Genomic DNA, 25,590 nt, shown 5'->3' with positions numbered 1-25,590 from the left:
GACTTCCCTGCTTTTATACTCCATCCACATTGCAATAAAGGCCAAGATACCATTGGCCTTCCTGATCACTTGCTGTACCTGCATACTAACCTTTTGTGTTTCATGCACAAGTACCCCCAGGTCCCGCTGTACTGCAGCACTTTGCAATCTTTCTCTATTTAAATAATAATTTGCTCTTCGATTTTTTTTTTCTGCCAAAGTGCATGACCTCACACTTTCCAACATTATACTCCATCTGCCAAATTTTTGCCCACTCACTTAGCCAGTCTATGTCCTTTTGCAGATTTTTCGTGTCCTCCTCACACATTGCTATTCCTCCCATCTTTGTATCATCAGCAAACTTGGCTACGTTACACTCAGTCCCTTCTTCCAAGTCGTTACTATAGATTGTAAATAGTTGGGGTCCCAGCACTGATCCCTGTGGCACCCCAGTAGTTACTGGTTGCCAACCAGAGAATGAACCATTTATCCCGACTCTCTATTTTCTGTTCGTTAGCCAATCCTCTATCCACGCTAATATATTACCCCCAACCCCGTGAACTTTTATCTTGTGCAGTAACCTTTTATGTGGCACCTTGTCAAATGCCTTCTGCAACTCCAAATACACCACATCCACCGGTTCCCCTTTATCCACCCTGTTACATCCTCAAAGAACTCCAGCAAGTTTATCAAATATGACTTCCCCTTCATAATCCATGCTGACTCTGCCTGACCGAATTATGCTTTTCCAAATGTCCTGCTACTGCTTCTTTAATAATGGACTCCAACATTTTCCCAACCACAGATGTTAGGCTAACTGGTCTATAATTTCCTGCTTTTTGTCTGCCTCCTTTTTTAAATAGCAGCGTTACATTTGCAGTTTTTCAATCTGCTGGGACCTCCACAGGATCCAGGGAATTTTGGTAAATTTTAACCAATGCATCCACTATCCCTGCCGCTACTTCTCTTAAGACCCTAGGATGCAAGCCATCAGGTCCAGGGGATTTATCTGCCTTTAGTCCCATTATCTTACTGAGTACCACCTCCTTAGTGATTGTGATTGTGTTAAGTTCCTCCCCGCCTATAGCCCCTTGACTATCCACTGTCGGAATATTGTTCGTGTCCTCTACCGTAAAGACTGATACAAAATATTTGTTCAGAGTTTCTGCCATCTCCATGTTCCCCATTACTAATTCCCCGGTCTCGTCCTCTAAGGGACCAACATTTACTTTAGCCACTCTTTTCCTTTTTATATACCTATAGAAACTCTTGCTATCTGTTTTTATATTTTGTGCTAGTTTACTTTCATAGTCTATCTTCCCTTTCTTAATCATTTTTTTAGTCGTTCTTTGCTGGCTTTTGAAAGCTTCCCAGTCTTCTGTCCTCCCACTAGTTTTGGCCACTTTGTACGCCCTTGTTTTTAATTGGATACCGTCCTTTATTTCTTTAGTTAGCCACGGGCGGCTATCCTTTCTCTTACACCCTTTTCTCCTCACTGGAATACATTTTTCTTGAGAGTTGTGAAATATCTCCTTAAATGTACACCACTGTTCATCAACCGTCCTACACTTTAATCTGTTTTCCCAGTCCACTTTACCCAACTCTGCCCTCATACCTTCATAGTCTCCTTTATTTAAGCTTAGTACGCTGGTTAGAGATCCAACTTTCTCTCCCTCCATCTGAATTTGAAATTCAACCATGCTATGATCACTCGTTCCGAGGGGATCCTTTACTAGGAGATTGTTTATTAATCCTGTCTCATTACACAGGACCAGATCTAAGATAGCCTGACCCACTGGTTGGTTCCGTTACATAATCTAAACCTTATGATACTGTGATCACTGTTCCCCAACTGACACTTGCTTCACTCAACCCACCTCAATCCCCAGAACCAGATCCAGCAATGCCTCCTTCCTCATTGGCTGGAAACATGCTGATCAAGAAAGTTCTCCTGAACATACTTCAGAAATTCTCCCCCCCTCCTCTGCCCTTTACACTATTACTATCCCAGTCTATGGGCCCCAAGTTTCCACATGATAAAAAACGGGCGCCCTTCCGAGCTGGGCGCCCGTTTTTCGCGCCTAAAATGGCGCCGGAAAAAAAACGAGCGATTCTGGAGCGCTTTGCAGCTCCTTGTCTGCTTGGCGCGGCGCCCAGGGGGGCGGAGCCTACACTCGCGCCGATTTTGTACGTGTGAGGGGGCGGGTACTATTTAAATTAGTTTTTTTCCTGCCGGCAACGCTGCGCGTGCGCGTTGGAGTGTTCGCGCATGCTCAGTGTAAAAAAAACATTGGCACTCGGCCATTTTTGTAGTTCTTTGTAGCCGTTTAGTTTTTGAACATTTTTTAATAAAAGTACATTGCCATCAGCACAGAGGCTTCTTGCAGCAGTGAGAAGGGTGCAGGAAGTCTCAGAAAGTTGAGGCAGCCGTTTCCCGACAACCTCCCCCTTTGCCATCGGGAAATGGCTCCTCAATTTCTGAGGCTTCCTGCAGCCTTCTCTCTTTCCCGCCAGCCGTCTGGAACGGCTCCATTCCCTTCCCCCCCCCCGCGTTCCATCGGCTCCCTCCCTCCTCCCCACCCCGCCACGTTCGGTCTGCTTCCTTCCCTCCCCCCCCCCCCCCCCGCGTTCGGTCGGCTCCCTCCTCCCTTCCCTCCCCTCCCCCCATTCGGTCTGCTCCCTCGTTTTGTGAGGCTTGCTGCACCATTCTCCCTGGCTGAAGCACTTTCACACAGGTAGGAAGATGGTTTATTTAATCTTTTCTTTGCTTATAAATGTTTATTCAGGTTGGATTTATTTGTATAATATTTGTAGAAGTATAAATAAGGATTTATTGTAGAATTTAATGAGTTCCCTCACCCCCCCACCTCGTTCTGGACGCCTAATTTGTAACCTGCGCCTGATTTTTTTAATGTGTAGAACAGGTTTTTTCAGGTCTACAAAAATCTTCACTTGCTCCATTCTACTTTAGTTTGGAGTACGTTGTCACTGTGGAAACTTTCAAATCAGGCGTCAGTGGCCGGACACGCCCCCTTTTGAAGAAAAAATTCTGTTCCAAAGTAGAACTGTTCTACCTGACGAGAACTGCAGAAAAAAAAATGTGGAAAATTGCGATTTCTAAGATAGTCCGTTCTCCACCAGTTGCTCCTAAAAATCAGGCGCAAATCATGTGGAAACTTGGGCCCTATATTAGGATAATTGAAGTCCCACAATAGCACTACTCTATAATTCTTGCACCTCTCTAATTTCCCTTCAGATTTGCTCCTCTATATTCTTCCCATTAGTTGGTGATCTACAGAATACACCGAGTAACGTAATGGCACCTCCGGTGTATCTTAATGCTAACAAAATAGATTCTGTCCTTGACCCCTCGAGACATCCTCGCTCTCCAGGACTGTAATATTCTCCTTAATACCGCCACCCCACCTCCTTTCATTCTTTCCCTTCGTTCCTTATCTCTCCTGAACACCTTATATCCAGGAACATTTAGGGCCGGGTTTTCGCCGTGATTTGACCTTCCGCGGTGGAATCCTCAGGTACCTCTTTGTGGCGGCGCTACCAAGTACCGCCGGGGAGAGGAGCGCCAATGTGCATCAACACAGATTGCGTTTGCGTCGTACTTTCGGCTCTCTCCCGATCCGTACCCTGCGCCCAGAACACCGACCGGGTCAAACCTGTCGGTGCAGCCCTGCCAGCAGCGGTAAGTATGAAAACCTGCAAAAAAGGCAAGTTAAAGTTTTTATTTTTAAATTATTTTTCAGCGATTTAGTAGCTAAGGGTTTTGTGGATGTTTTGTGAATTTTTTTTGAATTTTATTCCCCCCTCCCAAGGCCTCTCTCGCAGCACTCCCGGCCCTGGACTAAAGTTGCCGAAACTCACGGTTTGCGCCGTGAATCATCGTGCAACGCCTCCTTCACTGCTGCACTGGTGCAGACGTAAAGGTTGAAAGTTCGGCCTAAAAATGGTAGCGCAGCAAAAACAGTAATTTTGGCGTAAAACTACCGTTTTCGACGAAAACCGAAAATCTAGCCCTATGGACACAATCCTGCTCTTTTTTGAGCCAGAGATCCATGCCATTAATAAGGGATATGGTAATGTAGTGGTTATGTTACTGGACTAATAATCCAGAAACCTGGATTTATAATCCAGAGGACATGGTCCAAAACCTGCCATGACAGAGAATCTGAAAATAAAAAGCTGGTATCTGTGAATGTGTCAGATTGTCATAAAAATTCCAACTGGTTCCCTAATGTCTTTTAGGGAAGGAAACCTGCTGTCCTATATATGACTCCAGGGCCACACTAAAGAAAGTTCATTCTTAGCTGTCTTCTGAAGTAGCCTAACAGGCCAGTTGTATCATACTGCTATTAAGTGGTTCAAGAAGAAGTCTCACCATTCACCTTCTCTGGGCAACTCGGGATGGGCAATAAATGCTGGCCTTCTAAATGGAGTATGAAGAAGACTATGAATAAAGATCCACTGCAAACTATTAGTGTAAATGGAAAACCACCCAGTACAATTATTGTTTTCAAAAAAATTCAGTTAGTTATATGCTTTAAATTATAATTGCATATTGCTTTTCCAAAATGACATTTCGCTCATTCATTTCGCTCTCCACAGTAGTTACTAGAAATATACATAACTTGTAAAAATGAATAATTCACTCACATCTAGTAGTACATAGTTTATGCTCGCCGCGATGTCAACTCTTCTACAAGTATATTGTAAACTAGGCAAATTCTACACCTATCATAGCAAAGGAACACATGTTTGGGAGCAGGACAAGCTATATTATTGATGAAGGATCTAGTATTTATTCATCTGTTTCCACAGATTGGAATAGTAGCTATATGGATGACATAGATCTCTCATAATAGTGCAAGCTTCTTGTGTTAATGTTACACAACATTATACACATCCAGTACATGTATCCCATGCATCTCATAATTCACTTTCATGTAGTGTAAAAGAGGGCTCTGTTGCACTTTGCCATGGGAAGATTGTGCCAGACTCTGTTGCACAGGGAGCTTCAGGGTTGAGAAGGTAGGGGTGTCAGGGCAATTTTAGATGTGGCATCGGAGGCGGGTGGGGGGAGGGGGTGCTGCTCTGATTATGAAGGGATACGAAGCTGTAGTATATCAGCGGGACAGCAGTGTCAGCTTGGATGGGACTGCTGGGCTAGCATTGGGGTCAATGCAGGGTCAGCATGAACAGAATAATACTTGCTTTAGGCTAGGGCCAACCATTACAAGTAATCAGTGATGGGCGTATTAAATAAGGAGAAGTTTTAAAATCCCTCTTTTTAATTGTACAGTGTCAGACATGAAGTCCTTTCAATAAGACAAAATAACCGTTAACCATTAAAGTGACAAGTCTTTGCTGAGATTCTTTGTCCCAAACAATTTTATTTACAAGCCTGGACCGATAGTCCGTATCCAATGGCTTAGCATCAAAATTTTTTCAACATGTTACTTTACATCCCAAAAATACAGACACCATGGTATTTTTATTGAGGCAGGAGCAGGTTGGTTGTCCTCCCCCCATCCCGCCTCTGTTAAAACCGGACATGGGCGGGTTCAAGGCGGGTTGGGTTCGGGCTTGAGGATCAGAAGATGGTCCTCCATCTTTTTAAAAATAATTTTCTCCACTCGTGAAAAAAATCTTGGGAGCACTTTACATAGAAATATAGAAACATAGAAAATAGGTGCAGGAGTAGGCCATTCGGCCCTTCGAGCCTGCACCGCCATTCAATAAGATCATGGCTGATCATTCCCTCAGAACCCCTTTCCTGCTTTCTCTCCATTCCCCTTGATCCCCTTAGCCGTAAGGGCCATATCTAACTCCCTCATGAATATATCCAATGAACTGGCATCAACAACTCTCTGCGGCAAGGAATTCCACAGGTTAACAACTCTCTGAGTGAAGAAGTTTCTCCTCATCTCAGTCCTAAATGGCCTACCCCTTATCCTAAGACTATGGCCCCTGGTTCTGGACTTCCCCAACATCGGGAACATTCTTCCCGCATCTAACCTGTCCAGTCCCGTCAGAATCTTATACGTTTCTATGAGATCCCCTCTCATCCTTCTAAACTCAAGTGAATAAAGGCCCAGTTGATCCAGTCTCTCCTCATATGACAGTCCAGCCATCCCTGGAATCAGTCTGGTGAACCTTCGCTGCACTCCCTCAATAGCAAGAACGTCCTTCCTCAGATTAGGAGACAAAAACTGTACACAATATTCAAGGTGAGGCCTCACCAAGGCCCTGTACAACTGCAGTAAGATCTCCCTGCTCCTATACTCAAATCCCCTAGCTATGAAGGCCAACATACCATTTGCCTTCTTCACCACCTGCTGTACCTGCATGCCCACTTTCAGTGACTGATGAACCATGACACCCAGATCTCGATGCACCTCCCCTTTTCCTAATCTTCCGCCATCCAGATAATATTCTGCCTTCGTGTTTTTGCCCCCAAAATGGACAACCTCACATTTATCCACATTATACTGCATCTGCCATGCATTTGCCCACTCACCTAACCTGTCCAAGTCACCTTGCAGTCTCTTAGCATCCTCTTCACAGCTCACACCGCCACCCAGTTTAGTGTCATCCGCAAACTTGGAGATATTACCCTCAATTCCTTCATCTAAATCGTTAATGTACATTGTAAAGAGCTGGGGTCCCAGCACTGAGCCCTGCGGCACTCCACTAGTCACTGCCTGCCATTTGAAAAGGACCCGTTTGTCCTGACTCACTGCTTCCTGTCTGCCAACCAGTTCTCTATCCACATCAGTATATTATCCCCAATACCATGTGCTTTGATTTTGCACAGCAATCTCTTGTGTGAGACCAGGAGAACCTGCTGAGAAAATTGAGAGATTGGGTTAGTTTAAAAAGTCATTTATCTGTGGGAGAGAGTGAATGGAGATTTGAAATATTTGTGAGACCTCCCAATGGCTCTGTGGGTAAATACAATGTTTGATGTGGCATCGAGATGTATTGTTGAAATTTCAATAACTCCAAATGGTTTATTAGATTTGTTTTGACTAATATTGGTGCCAACATATTTTCTGTTTCTTTCCTGCTCCTTTAGAAGCTGGAACCTTTTACTACGCAGTAGCTGTTGTCAGAAAATCCAGCAATTCAATCACTATCAACAATCTGAAAATGAAGAAGTCCTGCCACACTGGATACGGTAGAACAGCAGGGTGGAACGTTCCTATTGGTTATCTGATTAACACCGGGAAAATGTCTGTGATGGGTTGTAAAATTCCACAAGGTAAAGCTGGGGTGATTGATTCTTCATGCTAGTGTCTGTGGACTGCATTTTCTGTGTCTCACTTTCTGCCTGTTGCCGTCGATCTTACTCTGTGTCTACCTCTCTCGCCCCTAATCAATGACTCTATGTTCATTTGTTTCTATTTCTGTCTCCGTCAATCTGCCTCCTCCATATATTTCTATCTTGCTGTCTGTCTCATCGGTTTCTCTTTCTGTCAATCCTTTGTGTCCATTTGTTTGCCTCTCTGTCATCCATTCTTTCTCTTCATCTGTCTCTATCTCTATCTCTATCCGTTTCTCTTTGTCTAATTCACTGCATTTACATCTTCTCACATTTCCACCTTTAGCCACAGTCCCTTACCATTGTATTCTTCTCATATTGATAATAGTGTCCCTAAGTCCTCTTGTTTAATGTAAAGATTTATTTTACGACAATGTGAAACACTATTCATAAAGTACTGGCGACTTAGCTTCAATAATGTTCACATCATTGGGGCAAGGGAAAATCTCTGCTATTTCTAGTCACTGTCCAGCAACACATATGGTAGATGATCAGCCCTCTGATTGGGCAAGAATTGGGATGTGAGCTTGCTGACACCGTCTGATTTTGCAGCTTCAACTCCATTTATATAATATGAGTGAGTTCTTGGCCCATATTGAGCCTGGTGTTGGGAATTCATCACAAAGCAGGTGAGAAAGTTGCCTGTAAGCAGCCCTTAAAGACTATTTACAAGGGCCGATGGTTAGATTTAAAGGAAGCCTTAAAGGTAGGTGGCCACATATGGAGCAAAAATGGTAGTAGCTTTCACAGTGGCTGCTAATATTTTTAATGCCTACTTCAACTTTTGCAGTGGCTATTTGGGTAACAAAATGACCAGTAGTTGACATGATAAATGTGAAGGCAGGAAACTGAGTCTGTGCCCAAGTGATGGAGTGATGTAAAGCACATAAACTCCCTGTTTGATAGCTAACATAGAAACATAGAAAATAGTTACAGGAGTAGGCCATTTGGCCCTTCGAGCCTGCACCACCATTCAATAAGATCATGGCAGATCATTCCTTCAATACCCCTTTCCTGCTTTCTCTCCATACCCCTTGATCCCTTTAACCGTAAGGGCCATATCTAACTCCCTCTTGAATATATCCAATGAATTGGCATCAACAACTCTCTGCGGCAGGGAATTCCGCAGGTTAACAACTCTGAGTGAAGAAGTTTCTCCTCATCTCAGTCCTAAACGGTCTGCCCTTTATCTAAGACTGTGTCCCATGGTTCTGGACTTCCCCAACATCGGGAACATTCTTCCCGCATCTAGCCTGTCCAGTCCCGTCAGAATTTATATGTTTCTATGAGATCCCCTCTCATCCTTCTAAACTCCAGTGTATAAAGGCCCAGTTGATCCAGTCTCTCCTCATATGTCAGTCCAGCCATCCCGGGAATCAGTCTGGTGAACCTTCGCTGCACTCCCTCAATAGCAAGAATGTCCTTCCTCAGATTAGGAGATCAAAACTGAACACAATATTCCAGGTGGGGCCTCACCAAGGCCCTGAACAACTGCAGCAAGACTTCCCTGCTCCTATACTCAAATCCCCTAGCTATGAAGGCCAACATACCATTTGCCTTCTTCACCATCTGCTGTACCTGCATGCCAACTTTCAATGACTGATGAACAATGACACCCAGGTCTCACTGTACCTCCCCTTTTCCTAATCTGCTGCCATTCAGATAATATTCTGCCTTCGTGTTTTTGCCCCTAAAGTGGATAACCTCACATTTATCCACATTATACTGCATCTGCCATGTATTTGCCCACTCACCTAACCTGTCCAAGTCACCCTGCAGTCTCTTAGCATTCTCCTCACAGCTCACACCGCCACCCAGCTTAGTGTCATCTGCAAACTGGAGACATTACACTCAATTCCATCATCTAAATCATTAATATATATTGTAAAGAGCTGGGGTCCCAGCACTGAGCCCTGCGGCACTCCACTAGTCACTGCCTACCATTCTGAAAAGGACCCGTTAATCCCGACTTTCTGCTTTTTGTCTGCCAACCAGTTCTCTATCCACGTCAGTACATTACCCCCAATACCATGTGCTTTGATTTTGCACACCAATCTCTTGTGTGGGACCCTGTCAAAAGCCTTTTGAAAGTCCAAATACACCACATCCACTGGTTCTCCCTTGTCCATTACCCCACAAAGTTGGGGTAATGCTAAATGATGTAATAGTGAGAAGGGTGACCTGTTTGCCACTCTAGGGCACTTTCGGCATAGGAAAGCAACGCAACATGCCTCAGCGATGACAGAAGAGGAGAACATGAAGGTGCAGCTGACTTTTACAGGCACTGTAAGTGTTAGTAATGTGATGCCCACTGTTGACATGCCCTCCCCAATCTCCCGCCAAATGCGTTTATATTGGGGTGGGGCTGGCTTGCCACAAGTATCCCGGGTGAGCTCTCTGTAACGGAGCTCCACCTCAGAGACAAGTGTCTCCAGCTCATCATCAGTAAACCAGGGAGCTCTGAGCCTCCCTGAATTAGACTTCATGGCAACTTTTCTTCCACTCATGAGACATTTGCAAGGTGGATGGCTGATGAATCTGTTGACTCTCTCTCTATATCACTCCCCTCGGTAACTGTCAGGTGCAAGTCAGTAACGAGGTTATACGCGCATGGGCAGCTGAGCCCTCAGTCCCAATCGCGGGAAAAGTGACGTCATCAGGCAAAAGAAACTACAAAAAAAAATCTAAATCTTGTGCATGCACAGTGCTTGGCCTCCGATGTTTCCAGAGTTGAGAGGCCTGCACCTATTGGCCCCTGCTGCTAGCCGATGCCTTCCGCTGCCGCTCCCGTTCCCGCCGACAAAAGCGCGGCGAAACTCGCACCCGACTGGCCCCGGCAGTAGCGGACGGCAAAACATCACTCACCGCCCAGGGAGCGCCGAGAAACAGGCGGGCCTAAGGTTTCACCAAACTCTGGGTCCTATAACTTTTACTGTTCTTTTGGTGCTCTTTTGTAAACAGCAGCCAGGGTTTTCTAATTCCACACTTGCCAGCCTGTGACTTTCCACTCATTATTAAAAGTTCAATCTCAGGTTGGGAGTATTGTTCGCAAGGATGGTATTTATTGATTAAATTGTTTGTCTCGCTTCTTTCTAGCTGTGAGTGAGTTTTTCACTCAAAGTTGTGTCCCTGGAGCACAAGGAACAGACTTCCCATCAAGCCTTTGCCAGTTGTGTAAAGGTGATGAACAAAACAAAAACAAATGTGCAGAAAATGCTAGCGAGAGATATTTTAGCTACAGTGGGGCATTCAGGTACATTTCAACTTCTGTTTTAATATAAAATATAACAAATCGTTTCATGACCATTTAAAGCACTTGACTGTATGTAGTATAGATATCATAAAAATGAACTCCTTTACTGACCTAAGGGGTAAATGTACTGCGTGGTGTAATACTAATTCTGACAGAGTGCAAGTTCCCAGGTTCAATCCAGTGGGGTGGTTGGGATGGGGGAGAGGCAACAGTTGGGATATTTGTCAATATTACTGATTGGTTACCTTTAGCATTGATAAAAAGATTTATTTCACTGCATGTTTCACTCAAAGGAGCTGGGATGTCCTGTACCCACAGGGGGCAAGGGTGCCACCTTGCCCTCCTCACCCTCCTGTCCCTCTCTCCTGCAGCAGCTCTGCCTGGCCTCATGTCCTGCACCCATTTCTTGTCCTGCACCCATTTCTTGTCCAGACCAAGTTGGACCCCGAGCAAGATGCCTATGACCAAACACTTCCTTTCTCCTGGTGACTCCTGTAAGGTGTCCAATAAGGTGGAGTAACACAGCACTTACACTTTTTAGGTGAAGTCCTCAGAAAATTTGCAAATAAATGTTGATAGAGTGTTGCTAAAGTCTTGACAAAGTGTCCCAGAAAGTCTCCCGATGTGTTTCAGAGTTTCTCTTCACAACTCCAGCAACACTGAACATGAAATGGTGAGTATCCTTTTAAGGAGCGCTGGAAATCCACATCAAAGCCTTGTTTACTCCCAAACAGCTGATTGCTGTTAGGAGAGGGCATTAGGACAAACACCAGCCACCAAAATGCCTCTTTAATAAGTGCTAGCAAGCATTTTAAGTAGCAATCAGCCTCTTAACAAGTCTCAAGGCAGCAGTTCCTAGTGAGTGTCGCAACCCCTTTACCAAGGTGGCATCTTGCACTAAACGCGGGTTAAACTGGCGTTTCAGCTCAAGATCCCACCTTGGCCACCTCAGAGGACATTTAGCGCCTGAACATGCTGCCAAAAATCGCCCCCACTATGTTTTCCAATGTTGTACATTCTTATGTTTCTTTGTGTAGGACATCATACTGCTGGCCTGTGAGATACTTTAGATAGTTGAATAATAGTGAATATTCTGATTGGTAAGGCACTGGTCATTCACATACTTAATACATCAGAGCTGAGCCTCAAAAATGTTTACGCCTTGCTTCATGCTTTGAAGCAATACCAGCCACAGGTATATCATCGAGAAACTTAGCCTGGAAAAAAAGTTGGTTCAAAATTCTTATTTTTCTCCCCTTTTTTCCTCCCTGGACACATACCACCTGTGGTTAAAGAACAAGTGGATGATCTGCTGCCAGCCCTTTGCCAATGCCACTCTGCAATGAGCTGCTAGGTTGTGCAGAAACAGTGGCCCGATAATGATTCATTGTCCTGGTTTTCCTCCTCATCGTAATGAGATGGAGATCAGAAACTCAGCAGCGAGGTGAAGATTGAACCTGCAGTGAAACCCTGAGTACATTAGTGTTTGAAGTAGATCCTTTCTTCCCCTTGCCTCCTCCCACTGGAATCAATATCATATACATGCAGAATTCTGTTCCTTACTCGCTAGATCTCTGTTGTGTAATTGGCAGCAAATGGCACGGAAGGACAAAAGTTCTGTAATGTCAGCACATGGCCCATGAGCTGCCCGATATTGATGCCTGCTAGAAAAAGAAACATTTTGCAAAATGTTTTGTTTTGCCTAATAATTGTTGCATTTATGGGTGGCCTGACTCGGATAGTCTGTATTGGTTGTTCTGCGTTTGCCAGGCATGGAGATAGAGGGCTGGGGGAGCTGGAGGAATAACAACATACTGCTGGGTCATTTGTCACAGCCTTAATACTTTACCATCAAGATGTATTTTACCCGTGTCTGGCTATTTAAATGTACCCCTCTTTCACTTCAGGTGCCTAACTGAAGAAGTAGGTGATGTTGCCTTTGTTAAACATTCTACCGTGTCAGATAATACAGATGGTGAGTGATGGTGTAACTTCCTACATTCTGTGACTTTTACACGAGTTGCAATATTCTGTCCCATTTGTGTTTGGTCTGTTAAAGGAGTTGAGTCATATTATGATACGCAAATAGAATTGATTAATAGGCTTGCAGTTTACTTACGTTCCCTCTACTGCCTTTAATATTTAAGAAAATTTGTCAATCTCCCATGGGCATTTCTCACTGATTGTCTTGCACCTGGAATGTGATTTGGGACAATGTTCCATCAAGCTCACTGCCCTTTGTGTGCTCCCTCAGTTTGGTTCAGGTTGGTCTGTGCCAGCCCTGTTTTGACGTGTAACATTTAAGTACAAATCATCTCTGACTGAGGCCCCCATTTCAGAGTTGTCACCTTCACACACAACCCGAGTCCAAATCAAAGTCCAAGGAGATAGGGAGAGAGATTGGGCCTATTAAAAATGGCCTCGACTAGGGAACGTGACTGCACTTTGCGCAGTGTAGGGAGATTCTGGCTATTGTTTCAGGGCGAATATCAGTGGATTATAGGATTGCTGCTAGTTATAGATAGGATATCAGGACATTGCACCTATTACTAATAGTTATATGGACTATCAGTGAGCTATTGGCTATGAGGGGAATCTGAGTGTTACTAGTGTTACTATTAGTTATCAGTGTAATTTCAGTGAGCTATTATTAATTACTGGTAGATCCAAAGTTTCTCTCACCTCTAGTTTCCCCTTTGCGAATCATTCCTTCACCTTCAGTTTCCCCTCTTCCCTGCCCTCAGTTTCCATTCTTTGCCTGCACACAGATGGTCTCCTGGTTCTTGTGACTTCTCACACAACAGTTGTTGGCGTAAAGCCATGGACAAAGGTACTCAACAAAGGGACCCACTTTTTTATAAGGTAAATGGAATAGCAGTTGCAGGTGTCACATGGTCAGACCGTCACATGATCAAACCTCCAGGAAAACCTCCAACCAGAGTTGGCAACACTACCGTATATGTTATACAGATCCGACCTTGCTGCTCTCACCAGCCTCCATCCCAGCTTTAATCCCAGGAACACATGTACTCCTAGTCTCAGCTGCAGGCTTCATCCACCTCAGGCCTCTGACTTTGCTGCTCTGATTTGCCAGATGACAAGAAATTAATCTGCTCCGCTGATGTATCAGTTTGGGCGTCATGTTCTACTCCACCTTTGCTTGACTGGCCCACTCTCTGACCCTACTTTCATTCCCTACCTGACTACTCAGTTTCGCTTCCAGCGCTCCATTCCTCACCTAACCACATCACTCAGTGGCTTCTATCTTATAGAAAAGAGACATATATAGAAGGAAAGAGAGAGAGAGAGAGAGAGCGAGATCATCCCATCAGTCTGGCTGGATTCAAATTCATGTACTAGAGGGCAAGTGCAATGTTACTCTGATGTGTTCAGTGGATGGTATGATTAAAGGTTGCCCTAATGATGCTTAGCAAAGGCAGTTCTCTGGGATAAGAACAAATCATGGGATCATGCTACATGTACTGATACAGTTACTGTTGTACTTTGCTTTACATACATGCATCAAAAGTATTACGGTGGCCCTATTTTGATTGGTATTCTTGAAGTGTAGGGTCCTTATCTGCAATTTTGTTCTGTGAATTCTGGTGCTTGTTACTGCCAGTGAAGGATTGTCTGGATTGCACCTGCTTTCGGAGTGCTTGAAAGAAAAGCACTTTGCAAGCTTGTTCAGAGTCTGCATTAGCACAGCCAGCAGCGCTGATATACGGCAGAGATGATATAAGCCCTTCAGTATCATACACAAGAGCCCTGGAGCAGTGCCTGGCTGAGAGGCATGGCACACTGTGGTACTGGAAAATGACTGCTTGTAATTGTGTTACTGTGGCAGCTGTGAGTTTGTTCAAGGATTACTTGTTCTTTCTCCCTCTTTGTTTTGTTTCCTTTTCCTGTGAAATGCTTCATTTTATTTGTGTATTTGAGTCTTGCAACAGATTTGGGATTGATGCAATCACTCAGCTCAAGTGGTAGAGCACTTGAGCTCGAGTCAATCGCATTTGCTTGCTGCAGATTAGGATTCATTTGCCAGTTCTCAGTTGGGCCAACGTCAGAAATTTGGTGTCAAGGAATGCCGGACATTGAGTGGCACACAGAGCACACCAACCACTGTACTCTGGTCAGCAGAGATTGTGGGCCACAGGATGGATTGTCCCCTCCTCCCTGCGTGGTGTCGGACACGTGGTGATGCTCAGGCAGAAATGTTTCTTCCTTGCTCTCTACAGAGGAGAATTCACAGTATTTCATTGGTTGGACAATCACTCCTCCACAATACACAGTGGTATACTGATCAGACTATTCCCTCTACCTTGGAAGGAGAAGGATGTGTGATATTTTTTTTAAAGGCGGATATTCCCTGCTTTCCCTGAGCAGAAGATAATGCACGACTGAATTTCCGTAATGAAATGTGTACATTAGTCCCATCGCACAATCTGTCAAGAGTGCCAGTATGTTTGGCTTCCATTGTTCTGTCTAAATGTTTGTTTTTCTCCCCCTTCCCTCTGTGCGCTGTACAGAAGAGGACACATGAGGACCAATATTGTGATGTAATGCCCCAGAGGTGCTGCAGTGCTTCTGGCATGGAGACCACCTACCAAGTGCTTGGCGTGCAGGCCTGTGCACTCAGGCAGTGTGTAATGTGCTGTGAGCCTTTGCACAAGCCATTTGCAAAGTTCATCAAGGCCCCAGGTTTGATGCTAATTTTGAAGCAACCAAGCAGCACTGCAGAGTAACTGGCTCTTTATTCCTTCACTGCAACAGGACAGCATTATCAGGCTCACGGTGTTCTCCTTTCTGAACCATCAGCACATGAAACCTCTTCATAGTAACTCAGCACCAAACTATGATGAACGCACTAATGATTTAGGCAGTACGAATAAACTCTTCCTCTTTGTATTACAGACTCGATAACTGTATCAGATCTCATTCATAGTTTGTAGTTGGCTGCTGTAAATTCTATCTATATTGGTACTTGTGGAATGTGAATTAAGTGGAGCATCATATCAGTATCATTTGGCCAAAGCCTGTCATAAACTGTTTTTCAGGACATAATCCCACTGCATGGGCAAAGGACCTTCATTCAAGTGACTATCAGCTTCTATGTCGTGATGGAACCCGAGCAGAAGTTACAGATTGGAAGGTGTGTCACCTTGCCAGAGTGCCAGCCCATGCAGTTGTAGTCAGACCGGATACAGATGGTGTGGCCATCTTCAATGCTCTGGATGCTGGTCAGGTAGGTAGGCTTCCTAACAACTGAGCCAATTTGTCAAATCTGAATATTTTTTTTAAAACATTTTTTAAAAATTGTGAACAAGAGAAAATTAGGCTATTTATTTAGATGCAAAGCCCTTTGTATAATGAACAATATGGAAAGTACGGAAGTAATATCAGAAATTGAGGAGTGAATTATTGTGTTAAGGTGAAATAACCTTGGTGTTATAAAAGTATTTCTGGATTAGGGCATATGCCATAGGATGTTGTGTTTAGGAAAAGGCCACTTATCCCAACAAAGCTGCTCCTTTTTCAAAATTAACTCCACCTATTGGCCTTCTCATCATAGAATCAAAGAACCATAGAGTCATAGATTAGCACAGCTCAGCAGGATGCCATTCGGCCCATCGAGTCTGTGCCAACTCGTTTGAAGAGCAGTCCAGTTAGTCCCACTCCCCGCTCCTTCCCCATATCCCTTGCAATTTCTATTCCATCAAGTATGTATCCAATTCCCTTTTGAAGGCTGCTATTGAATCTGTCAGGCAGTGCGTTCCAAATCCTAACCACTCGTTGTATAAAAAAGTATTTCCTCGTGAAGCTTCTGGTTCTTTTGCCAATTGCCTTAAATGAACTCCTTTCTCTCTCCAGAAACTCACCTAATTACCATTTATGGTGTTCATTTCAATAGCCTTCTCCAGCACCTTATTCCACAAAGTATTAGATATATGTGCTGTCAGGTAATAGTTCGGTAACAGCATGGGTTAATGGGAGCAGTAGTTGGGTTTCCTGGGGTAGTGCTGTTCCTGGAGGTGAAAGATGATTCTCACCCATAGTAAGGTGAGATAATTTTACAGCTCTCTGAAACAGTTCATTGTAGCTTGTCTGTGGAATTATCGGTTGTTGCTTATTGAGGGAGTTCTGTCAATCACTGTGAATAATATTCCAGGAAGGAAGACCTGGCCTGAAGGGATTTAACTAACTAGTCTGGAAACTCTGCACACATCTTTTTGACTGGACTACAGAGCAATTGGCAGACTACATTGACAGTTTCCGGGGTTATGTGACTGGGATATACCAGATTGCCAGTTTAAATCCTAAAAGGCACTTAAGTAATTTGGGATTAATTGTCATCTAAACCATGGACTTAATCACTCTCAGGATCACAAGCCAGAATGATTGAGCTTCTGGATAAGTTCAGAAATACTTTCGTAGCTTTGTAAGCACCTGACAGGAACCATCAACTACCAACAGCGGAGCTAGAGTATTGTACAATATATTTCACACACGATTTCTAACTTGCCTTTCCTCAACATGTTGTGAATGGAACTGGGTCAGAACATGTACTTTCCTATTCCTTCCCCATGATTGGATGGCCAAGTCTTTCCCCCATGACTCATGGAGAGACATGGCTCAACACTCTTATATAATAAGAATGACACAGAAAAGGACTATCTGAGAGGTGAACATGGGGAAAAACAATTCCAGAAGACATCAGAGTACTGCAAGAAAATGTATCTGCAATTATTGATAAACCAAAACCTCCTCATAATGGAACTCCAATTCTGATGCATTTCACCAGACTGAGGCATTTTTCAGAATGTGGCAGTTGGTTCACATGGGTTAATGAAACCAGTAGAATAGATTCCTGGGGGGAAAGGATGATACAAGGAATCAAGATCCATTGTACGGTGGGATGAAAACATAGCTCCGCGGGAGCACAGTTTCAACCTCATTTTACCGTAGCTTCCCTGACGGATTGTCGGTTACTTCTTAAAAGTTCAGGGCATTGAACTGAGTTTTGAATCTTCATCAGTCTAGAGTAAAGGATTCACGTATAAGAGCTGGGTTATCTGATAGATGAGGTGGTTCGTGAAAGAACTGGTAGCAGCTCCTCCAGGTTTATGGAACACCACATCATCATCATCATCATAGGCAGTCCCTTGGAATCGAGGAAGACTTGCTTCCACTCTTAGCATGAGTCTTTAGGTGTACAGTCCAATACGAGAACCACAGTCTCTGCCACAGCTGGGACAGATAGTGGTTGGAGGAAAAGGTGGATGGGGAGTCTGGTTTGCCGCACGCTCCTTCCGCTGCCTGCGCTTGGTTTCTGCATGCTCTCGGCGACGAGACTCGAGGAGCTCAGCGCCCTCCCGGATGCACTTCCTCCACTTAGGGCAGTCTTTGGCCAGGGACTCTCAAGTGTCAGTGGGGATGTCGCACTTTATCAGGGAGGCTTTGAGGGTGTCCTTGTAACGTTTCCTCTGCCCGCCTTTGGCTTGTTTGCCGTGGACGAGTTGTGAGTAGAGTGCTTGCTTTGGGAGTCTCGTGTCTGGCATGCGAACTATGTGGCCTGCCCAGCGGAGCTGATCAAGTGTGGTCAGTGCTTCAATGCTGGGGATGTTGGCCTGAACGAGGACGCTGACGTTGGTGCATCTGTCCTCCCAGGGGATTTGTAGGATCTTGTGGAAACATCGTTGGTGGTATTTCTCCAGCGACTTGAGGTGTCTACTGTATATGGTCCATGTCTCTGAGCCATACAGGAGGGCGGGTATTACTATAGCCCTGTAGACCATGAGCTTGGTGGCAGTTTTGAGGGCCTGGTCTTCAAACACTCTTTTCCTCAGGTGGCCAAAGGCTGCACTAGCGCACTGGAGGCGGTGTTGGATCTTGTCGTCAATGCCTGCTCTTGTTGATAGGAGGCTCCCGAGATATGGGAAGTGGTCCACGTTGGACCACCACAAGTGGAACACCACAAACAAGGTGAGCCGTTCACACTCAGGTAATATGTATTTAAAAGGTAGGTTGTATCAATAAGATGGCAGGGGTTATGCTTTATTGCCATTCAGGGATCCCTGTGTTGAGTATAAATAAAATCTATTTGCCTTTAGGCCGACCAATAGGAAATCTGAGTTCGGGAGTGGCATCCCACCTCAAGAGTCATGCTTAAAGTAATTTTGTTGAGGTATAGCATACATGATGCCATATAATTGTGGTGCTCCATTTCCATGTATATTTTTAAGTCAGCTTGTGTTAAAACAATAAAAATGAACAGGTTCTTCAATCTGACTGTGGTTTACATAGACCCTGAGCCAATGTGACAGACAAGCCCACCTCTTTCCTGGGATGGTAGCAAACTGTACAACTCTGAACAAAGACAATTCCATCAAACTCTGCCATTAAAAATAAAATCCTTTACTTACAGAAAAGATTTGGCATTACTTCCACTGGCTTTAAGATGTTTGATTCTGCTTCATACAAAAGTGAAGATTTGCTGTTCAAGGACTCCACCAAAGAATTCGTGCTCATCAATAATCAAACTTATCAGGCCTGGCTGGGGACAGAGTATCTACAATCCTTGAATGGACTTGATTGCAACCGTGAGTGATGTCTTTAGGTTGAAGAAGGCTGCTCAGAATCATTAACACACTTGGCAGGGTCTTCCTGTTCACAATGTTCCCGCTAAGCTGTGCGCATTCATCTGCAAGGCTCCACGCAGGCTTTTCCATTGTAGATAGATCTGCAAATATTTGAATGAGCCACACATTGGGGGAGGCAGGCGGTACAGGAGACTGTGCAGCTTATGGTAGACATTGCCTGTTAGTTAGTGGCAACAAGCTTGCCACCAGTGTAAGTTCCACTGTGAAATACACCATTGACCATCCACTATTGCCCAAATCTTCTATTTCCACCCCCACACCACCACCACCAGTGTGGTCAAAACAAAACATGAGCCCGGGGATCTCTGTTCAGCAGATCAAAAAACATATGTTGGATGGTCTGGTTACTCAAGAAGTGTTGGCTGTGCTGCATTTGCAATGTAATTTTTTGAGGTTGTTTAAATAATCAGTATATTAGCTGGGTGTTATTGATTGCAGACATGTGGTGCTCCCTTAATTGAAACAAAGGGACCCGACAACATTGGAGAGCCACATTTTCATAGGTCATGTGGACTTGCAGCAGGTCTCTACTCAGGTTTAAAAGCATAAAGTTGCATTTCCTCCTTTTCCCAATGGTAATTGTAAGTCTCTGGCTTCAAGTGGAGCTTAACTGTAGTGATCCACCAGGTATACAGGAGAAGGTGGCACACACACATGTCATGGATGTACATTGGAGTTCCACTTTCCTGGGACCCATCAAGGCAATGCACAAAAGCCTCTGTATGACTCACCCTACAGTTTTCCCTTCTTCCTCGTGAACCCGTTTATAAGCCCTCGCTTGGCACTTTTTCCTGATGAGCTTGGGCAACAATCTAGAACTTTTTTTGTGGGGAAATTGTGGATATGATGCTACTTGTTCGAACCATAGAAGTTTATAGCACGGAAAAAGGGCATCTGGTTGCCAGCTCTTTGCTTGAATGGTCCAAAGCTAATTCCACTGCCCTTCCCTGCTAGAGTTATTACTAACATTGCACAAAATGGAAGTATTTACATTTGTTATGTCAAAAAACAATTGTGATATTGAGAGTGTACCAGTACAGTAAGTTTGTGCCGCTTTTCTGAACACAGGTATGCCCAAGAATCTACGTTGGTGCACACAGTCTATCGGAGAATTATTGAAATGTGGAGATATGGCTGTAGCTTTCAACAGCAAAAACCTGACACCACCAATTCAGTGTGTGTCGGGCGACAATCCCAGCGACTGCATGATAAAGATCAAGGTAAGATCCATATCTGCTCAAGGCAAGTGGATATATGTGTATACTGTTCCTGTAGGGGATTAAAGAAACACCAGAACAAATGAAACCCGGATCTCAATTACTTATAAGAAAAATTCAAGATTTTTATGCAGTTTATTGGATTTTTCAGTTCAGTATTTCACACTGAAATGAATGGTCAGTCACAGATCTTAATCCCCAGTCGAAACGGTTCCAGAAGTGTATTTGAGCTGTTTCAAAAGGCTGTAAAGAAATAGCAAAAGGCCCTGAAACAATGAAGCTCTTTAATTCTTACTTGACATTCTTTTACATTTCTGGCAGATTTCAGCTCACAGCTTGGTATATGTCATTGTTCCCTCTCACCAGTTAGGATGGAATGTGATTGAGTCTGGTTCGGTCAGGGGATGAAACAGCATATAGACGGAGATATTACCTAATTACAACAGCTTATTTAAATGAATGTAATAAAATAAGCAGATTACCTCCACAGTATCTAGTGTTTAATTACAAAAAAAAATAATGGGGAAAACCCATTATTTTAGTTTCATATTTTATGTTAGAAACATAGAAACATAGAAAATAGGTGCAGGAGTAGGCCATTCGGCCCTTCGAGCCTGCACCGCCATTCAATATGATCATGGCTGATCATGCAACTTCAGTACCCCACTCCTGCTTTCTCTCCATACTTTACTGTGTCTTCTGATTTTCCCATGGCAATGACCATTTCAAGTAGAGAGGGCAGGCAGCTGACCTGCTCCAAGGCCTTTGCCAGTGTTGCTTTATGATCTCCTGGTAAGAATCGCATGCAAGAGCAACTTGAAGTTAATGCTCTTTCAATTACCCTGTGAACTGCCTGGCTTCTAATCAGCACTTCTGCATCATGATGATGTGATTGGGATTGGGGGCCCAACAAGGACGGAACTTCAGGCATCCTAACACTCTGTGGCATAGAAAATAGGTAGAAACATAGAAAATAGGTGCAGGAGCAGGCCATTCAGCCCTTCTAGCCTGCACCGCCATTCAATGAGTTCATGGCTGAACATAGTCAGCACATCATCTATAAATTAATCAAATGGTTACTCTACAGCCCAGTGATTAAAGATGCCACATGGGGTAATATAAGACATATGGATCAGAGGGTCTCAGTTTGATTTAGCTTTTAACAGATGTTATGTATGTTAACTGGGTTTTACCTGCCACCGGAGGGCGCGACTGTCGGAGTCCTAATGGTCACTGGCAGACACGTGCAAGCTGTGTGTACAGTGTTGGCAGCCATGTTGAATCCTCACTTTGAGAGTAAATAAACTGGAGTAAGGTTATGCCTGAACTAGCCCACCGTACTTAGCCTCGTGGAGTTATTCGATACTTAACAATTGGCAACGAGTTAAAAACACGAACTTTCACGCAACCCATGTCTGTTGGAATTTTGGAGAGATTCGTGGAAGGGGAAGACTGGGAGGATTTCACTGATTGCCTCGATTAGTCCTTCGTAGCCAGCGGATTGGAAGGAACCGATAACGCAATTAAGCACCGTTTGTGGGTCAAAAATTTATGACCTTATCAAGAATCTACTCTCACCGACTTGACCAACGGATAAGACTTACGATGACATTCTTGCTATTGAGGGAGTGCAGCGAAGGTTCACCAGACTGATTCCCGGGATGGCGGGACTGACCTATCAAGAAAGATTGGATCAACTGGGCTTGTATTCACTGGAGTTCAGAAGAATGAGAGGGGACCTCATAGAAACGTTTAAAATTCTGACGGGGTTAGACAGGTTAGATGCAGGAAGAATGTTCCCAATGTTGGGGAAGTCCAGAACCAGGGGTCACAGTCTAAGGATAAGGGGTAAGCCATTTAGGACCGAGATGAGGAGAAACTTCTTCACCCAGAGAGTGGTGAACCTGTGGAATTCTCTACCACAGAAAGTAGTTGAGGCCAATTCACTAAATATATTCAAAAGGGAGTTAGATGAAGTCCTTACTACTCGGGTGATCAAGGGGTATGGCGAGAAAGCAGGAAGGGGGTACTGAAGTTTCATGTTCAGCCATGAACTCATTGAATGGCGGTGCAGGCTAGAAGGGCTGAATGGCCTACTGCTGCACCTATTTTCTATGTTTCTATGTTTCTATGTAATTGTGTACGTTGGTTCGGAACCATTTTAAACTGAAGGAAAGCATCATCATGGCGAGGTATCATTTCTATACGCACGATCGCTCAGAGGGCCAGGGCGTGGCGGAATTTGTCTCCGACCTGAGACGTCTCGCTGGGCCGTGCAACTTCGGAGCTGCGTTGGAGGAAATACCGCGGGACTTTTTCGTGCTTGGCATTGGACACGAGGTCATCCTTCGAAAGCTGCTGGCTGCTGAATCTCTCGACCTGAGCAGGGCCATCACGATCGCCCAAGCATGCATGTCCATGGACGAAAATTCGAAACAGATTATCTTCCCAGCATCGAAACTCACCGGCAAGTACTGTGCATAAAATAATATCGTCAGCAGGCAGAGCTGCACATGGCAGGGCCTACTCATCCGCATTCGTACGACCTGTAACTGCTCAAAGTCCGCCATCGGGGGTGAATCAAATCTCGCCTTGTTGGCATTGCGGGGGCTATCATCAGGTCCATCAATGCCATTTCAAACAATACGTGTGCAAAGGCTGTGCAACAATGGGGCACCTTCAGCGAATGTGTCCGCAACCGAGCAAGCGTGCTGCGACACACCACGTGGCTGAGGATGATCGATCCAGCGTGGATCAAGTGGCACAGGCAACTCAACCCGAGGTACAGGACGAAGAAGTGTATGGGGTACATTCTTTTACCAAAAGTCCTCCGATAATGCTGGAAGTTAATTTAAATGGGGTTCCAATATCCATGGAATTGGACATGGGTGCAAGTCAGTCAATAATGAGCCAGAGGGCTTTCGAAAAGCTGTGGGACACTAAGACAAAAAGACCCACACTGAGCCCAATCAATGCAAAGCTGTGTACCTACACCAAAGAGCTCTTACCAGTCATTGGCAGCGCGGCAATAAAGGTATCGTACAATGGAGCTGTGCATGGTTTCTCGTTGTGGATCATTCCAGGCAATGGCCCAATGCTGTTCGGCAGGAGTTGGCTTGAGAAAATTAAATGGAAGTGGAACGATATTAAAGCCGTATCATCAGTGGATGACGCTTCATGTGCTCAAGTGCTGAGCAAGTTTCCCTCGTTGTTCGAACCAGACATCGGCAACTTCACGGGAGCTAAGGTGCAGATCCACCTAGACCCGGCTGCAAGACCCATCCATCACAAGGCTCGGGCGGTTCCGTACATGATGAAGGAGAACGTTGAGATCGAACTGGACAGACTTCAACGGGAAGGAATCATATCACCAGTCGAGTTCAGCGAATGGGCCAGTCCAATTGTCCCGGTGTTGAAAAGTGATGGCAAGGTCAGGATCTGCGGCGACTACAAGGTAACGATCAACGAGTCTCGATACAGGATCAGTATCTGTTACCCAAGGCTGACGACCTGCTTGCAACGCTAGCGGGAGGAAAGTCGTTCACCAAATTGGACCTGACCTCCGCTTACATGACACAGGAGCTGGTCGAATCATCGAAAAAACTGATGTGCATCAACATGCACAAAGGACTGTTTATATACCACAGATGCCCTTTCGGAATTCGCTCGGCGGCAGCCATATTTCAGAGAAGCATGGAGAGTTTGCTGAAATCTGTCCCGAGAACTGTCGTGTTCCAAGATGACATCCTGATCACCGGTCGCGACGCCACTGAACACCTGCACAACCTGGAAGAGGTTCTGCGTCGTCTGGACAGAGTGGGACTCAGGCCAAAATGGTCCAAGTGCGTTTTCATGGCACCAGAAGTCGAATTCCTGGGGAGAAAAATTGCAGCAGACGGCATCAGGCCTCGAAGACCGAGGCCATCAAGAATGCAACCCAGCCCCCAGAGTGTGACGGAGCTGCGTTCGTTCCTGGGTCTTCTCAACTATTTCGGTAACTTTCTACCTAGTTTGAGCACATTGCTAGGGCCCTTGCACATGTTGCTGAGAAAGGGTAATGACTGGGTTTGGGGCAAATCTCAAGACAGAGCCTTTGAGAAGGCCAGGAACCTGCTATGTTCCAATAAATTACTAGTACACTATGACCCATGTAAGCGGTTAGTGCTGGCCTGCGATGCCTCATCATATGGGACCGGTTGTTTGCTCCAGCACGCCAATGTATCAGGCAAACTCCAACCAGTTGCATACATGTCCAGAAGTCTGTCTAAGGCTGAAAGAGCCTGTAGTATGGTAGATAAAAGGCTTTAGCATGTGTACATGGGGTTAGGAAAATGCATCAATACCTGTTTGGGCTTCGGTTTGAGCTTGAAACAGACCACAAGCTGCTCATTTCATTGTTTTCTGAGAGCAAAGGTATAAACACCAATGCCTCGTCCCGCATCCAAATATGGGCACTGACATTATCCGCTTATGATTATGTCATCCACCACAGACCAGGCACTGAAAACTGTGCTGATGCGCTTAGCCGGCTAGAAACATAGAAACATAGAAAATAGGTGCAGGAGTAGGCCATTCGGCCCTTCGAGCCTGCACCACCATTCAATAAGGTCATGGCTGATCATTCACCTCAGTACCCCTTTCCTGCTTTCTCTCCATACCCCTTGATCCCTTTAGCTGTAAGGACCATATCTAACTCCCTCTTGAATATATCTAACAAACTGGCCTCAACAACTCTCTGCGGTAGAGAATTCCACAGGTTCACAATTCTCTGAGTGAAGAAGTTTCTCCTCATCTCGGTCCTAAATGGCTTACCCCTTATCCTTAGACTGTGTCCCCTGGTTCTGGACTATCCCAACATCGGGAACATTCTTCCAGCTTCTAACCTGTCCAGTCCCGTCAGAATTTTAAACGTTTCTGTGAGATCCCCTCTCATTCTTCTAAACTCCAGTGAATTCAGGCCCAGTCGATCCAGTCTTTCTTCATATGTCAGTCCTGCCATCCCGGGAATCAGTCTGGTGAACCTTCGGTGCTCTCCCTCAATAGCAAGAACGTCCTTCCTCAGATTAGGAGACTAAAACTGAACACAATATTCCAGGTGAGGCCTTACCAAGGCCCTGTACAACTGCAATAAGACCTCCCTGCTCC

General features: G+C 44.8%; 1 protein-coding gene across 1 annotated transcript in view; it reads left to right on the top strand.

The window, feature by feature from the left end:
* Positions 1-25,590, top strand: part of meltf (melanotransferrin) — a 69,346-nt gene that overhangs the window by 17,453 nt on the left and 26,303 nt on the right. The window contains exons 4-9 of the mRNA XM_070883907.1: positions 7,070-7,255; positions 10,412-10,568; positions 12,476-12,543; positions 15,626-15,813; positions 18,994-19,168; positions 20,297-20,448. Of these exons, the coding sequence (XP_070740008.1) occupies positions 7,070-7,255; positions 10,412-10,568; positions 12,476-12,543; positions 15,626-15,813; positions 18,994-19,168; positions 20,297-20,448 (926 nt within the window). The remainder of the gene's footprint in view (positions 1-7,069; positions 7,256-10,411; positions 10,569-12,475; positions 12,544-15,625; positions 15,814-18,993; positions 19,169-20,296; positions 20,449-25,590) is intronic.

The sequence above is a fragment of the Pristiophorus japonicus genome, chromosome 6 (assembly GCF_044704955.1).
Source record: "Pristiophorus japonicus isolate sPriJap1 chromosome 6, sPriJap1.hap1, whole genome shotgun sequence".
Classification (NCBI taxonomy): domain Eukaryota; kingdom Metazoa; phylum Chordata; class Chondrichthyes; family Pristiophoridae; genus Pristiophorus; species Pristiophorus japonicus.
This window is presented reverse-complemented; position numbering and strand designations above follow the sequence as displayed.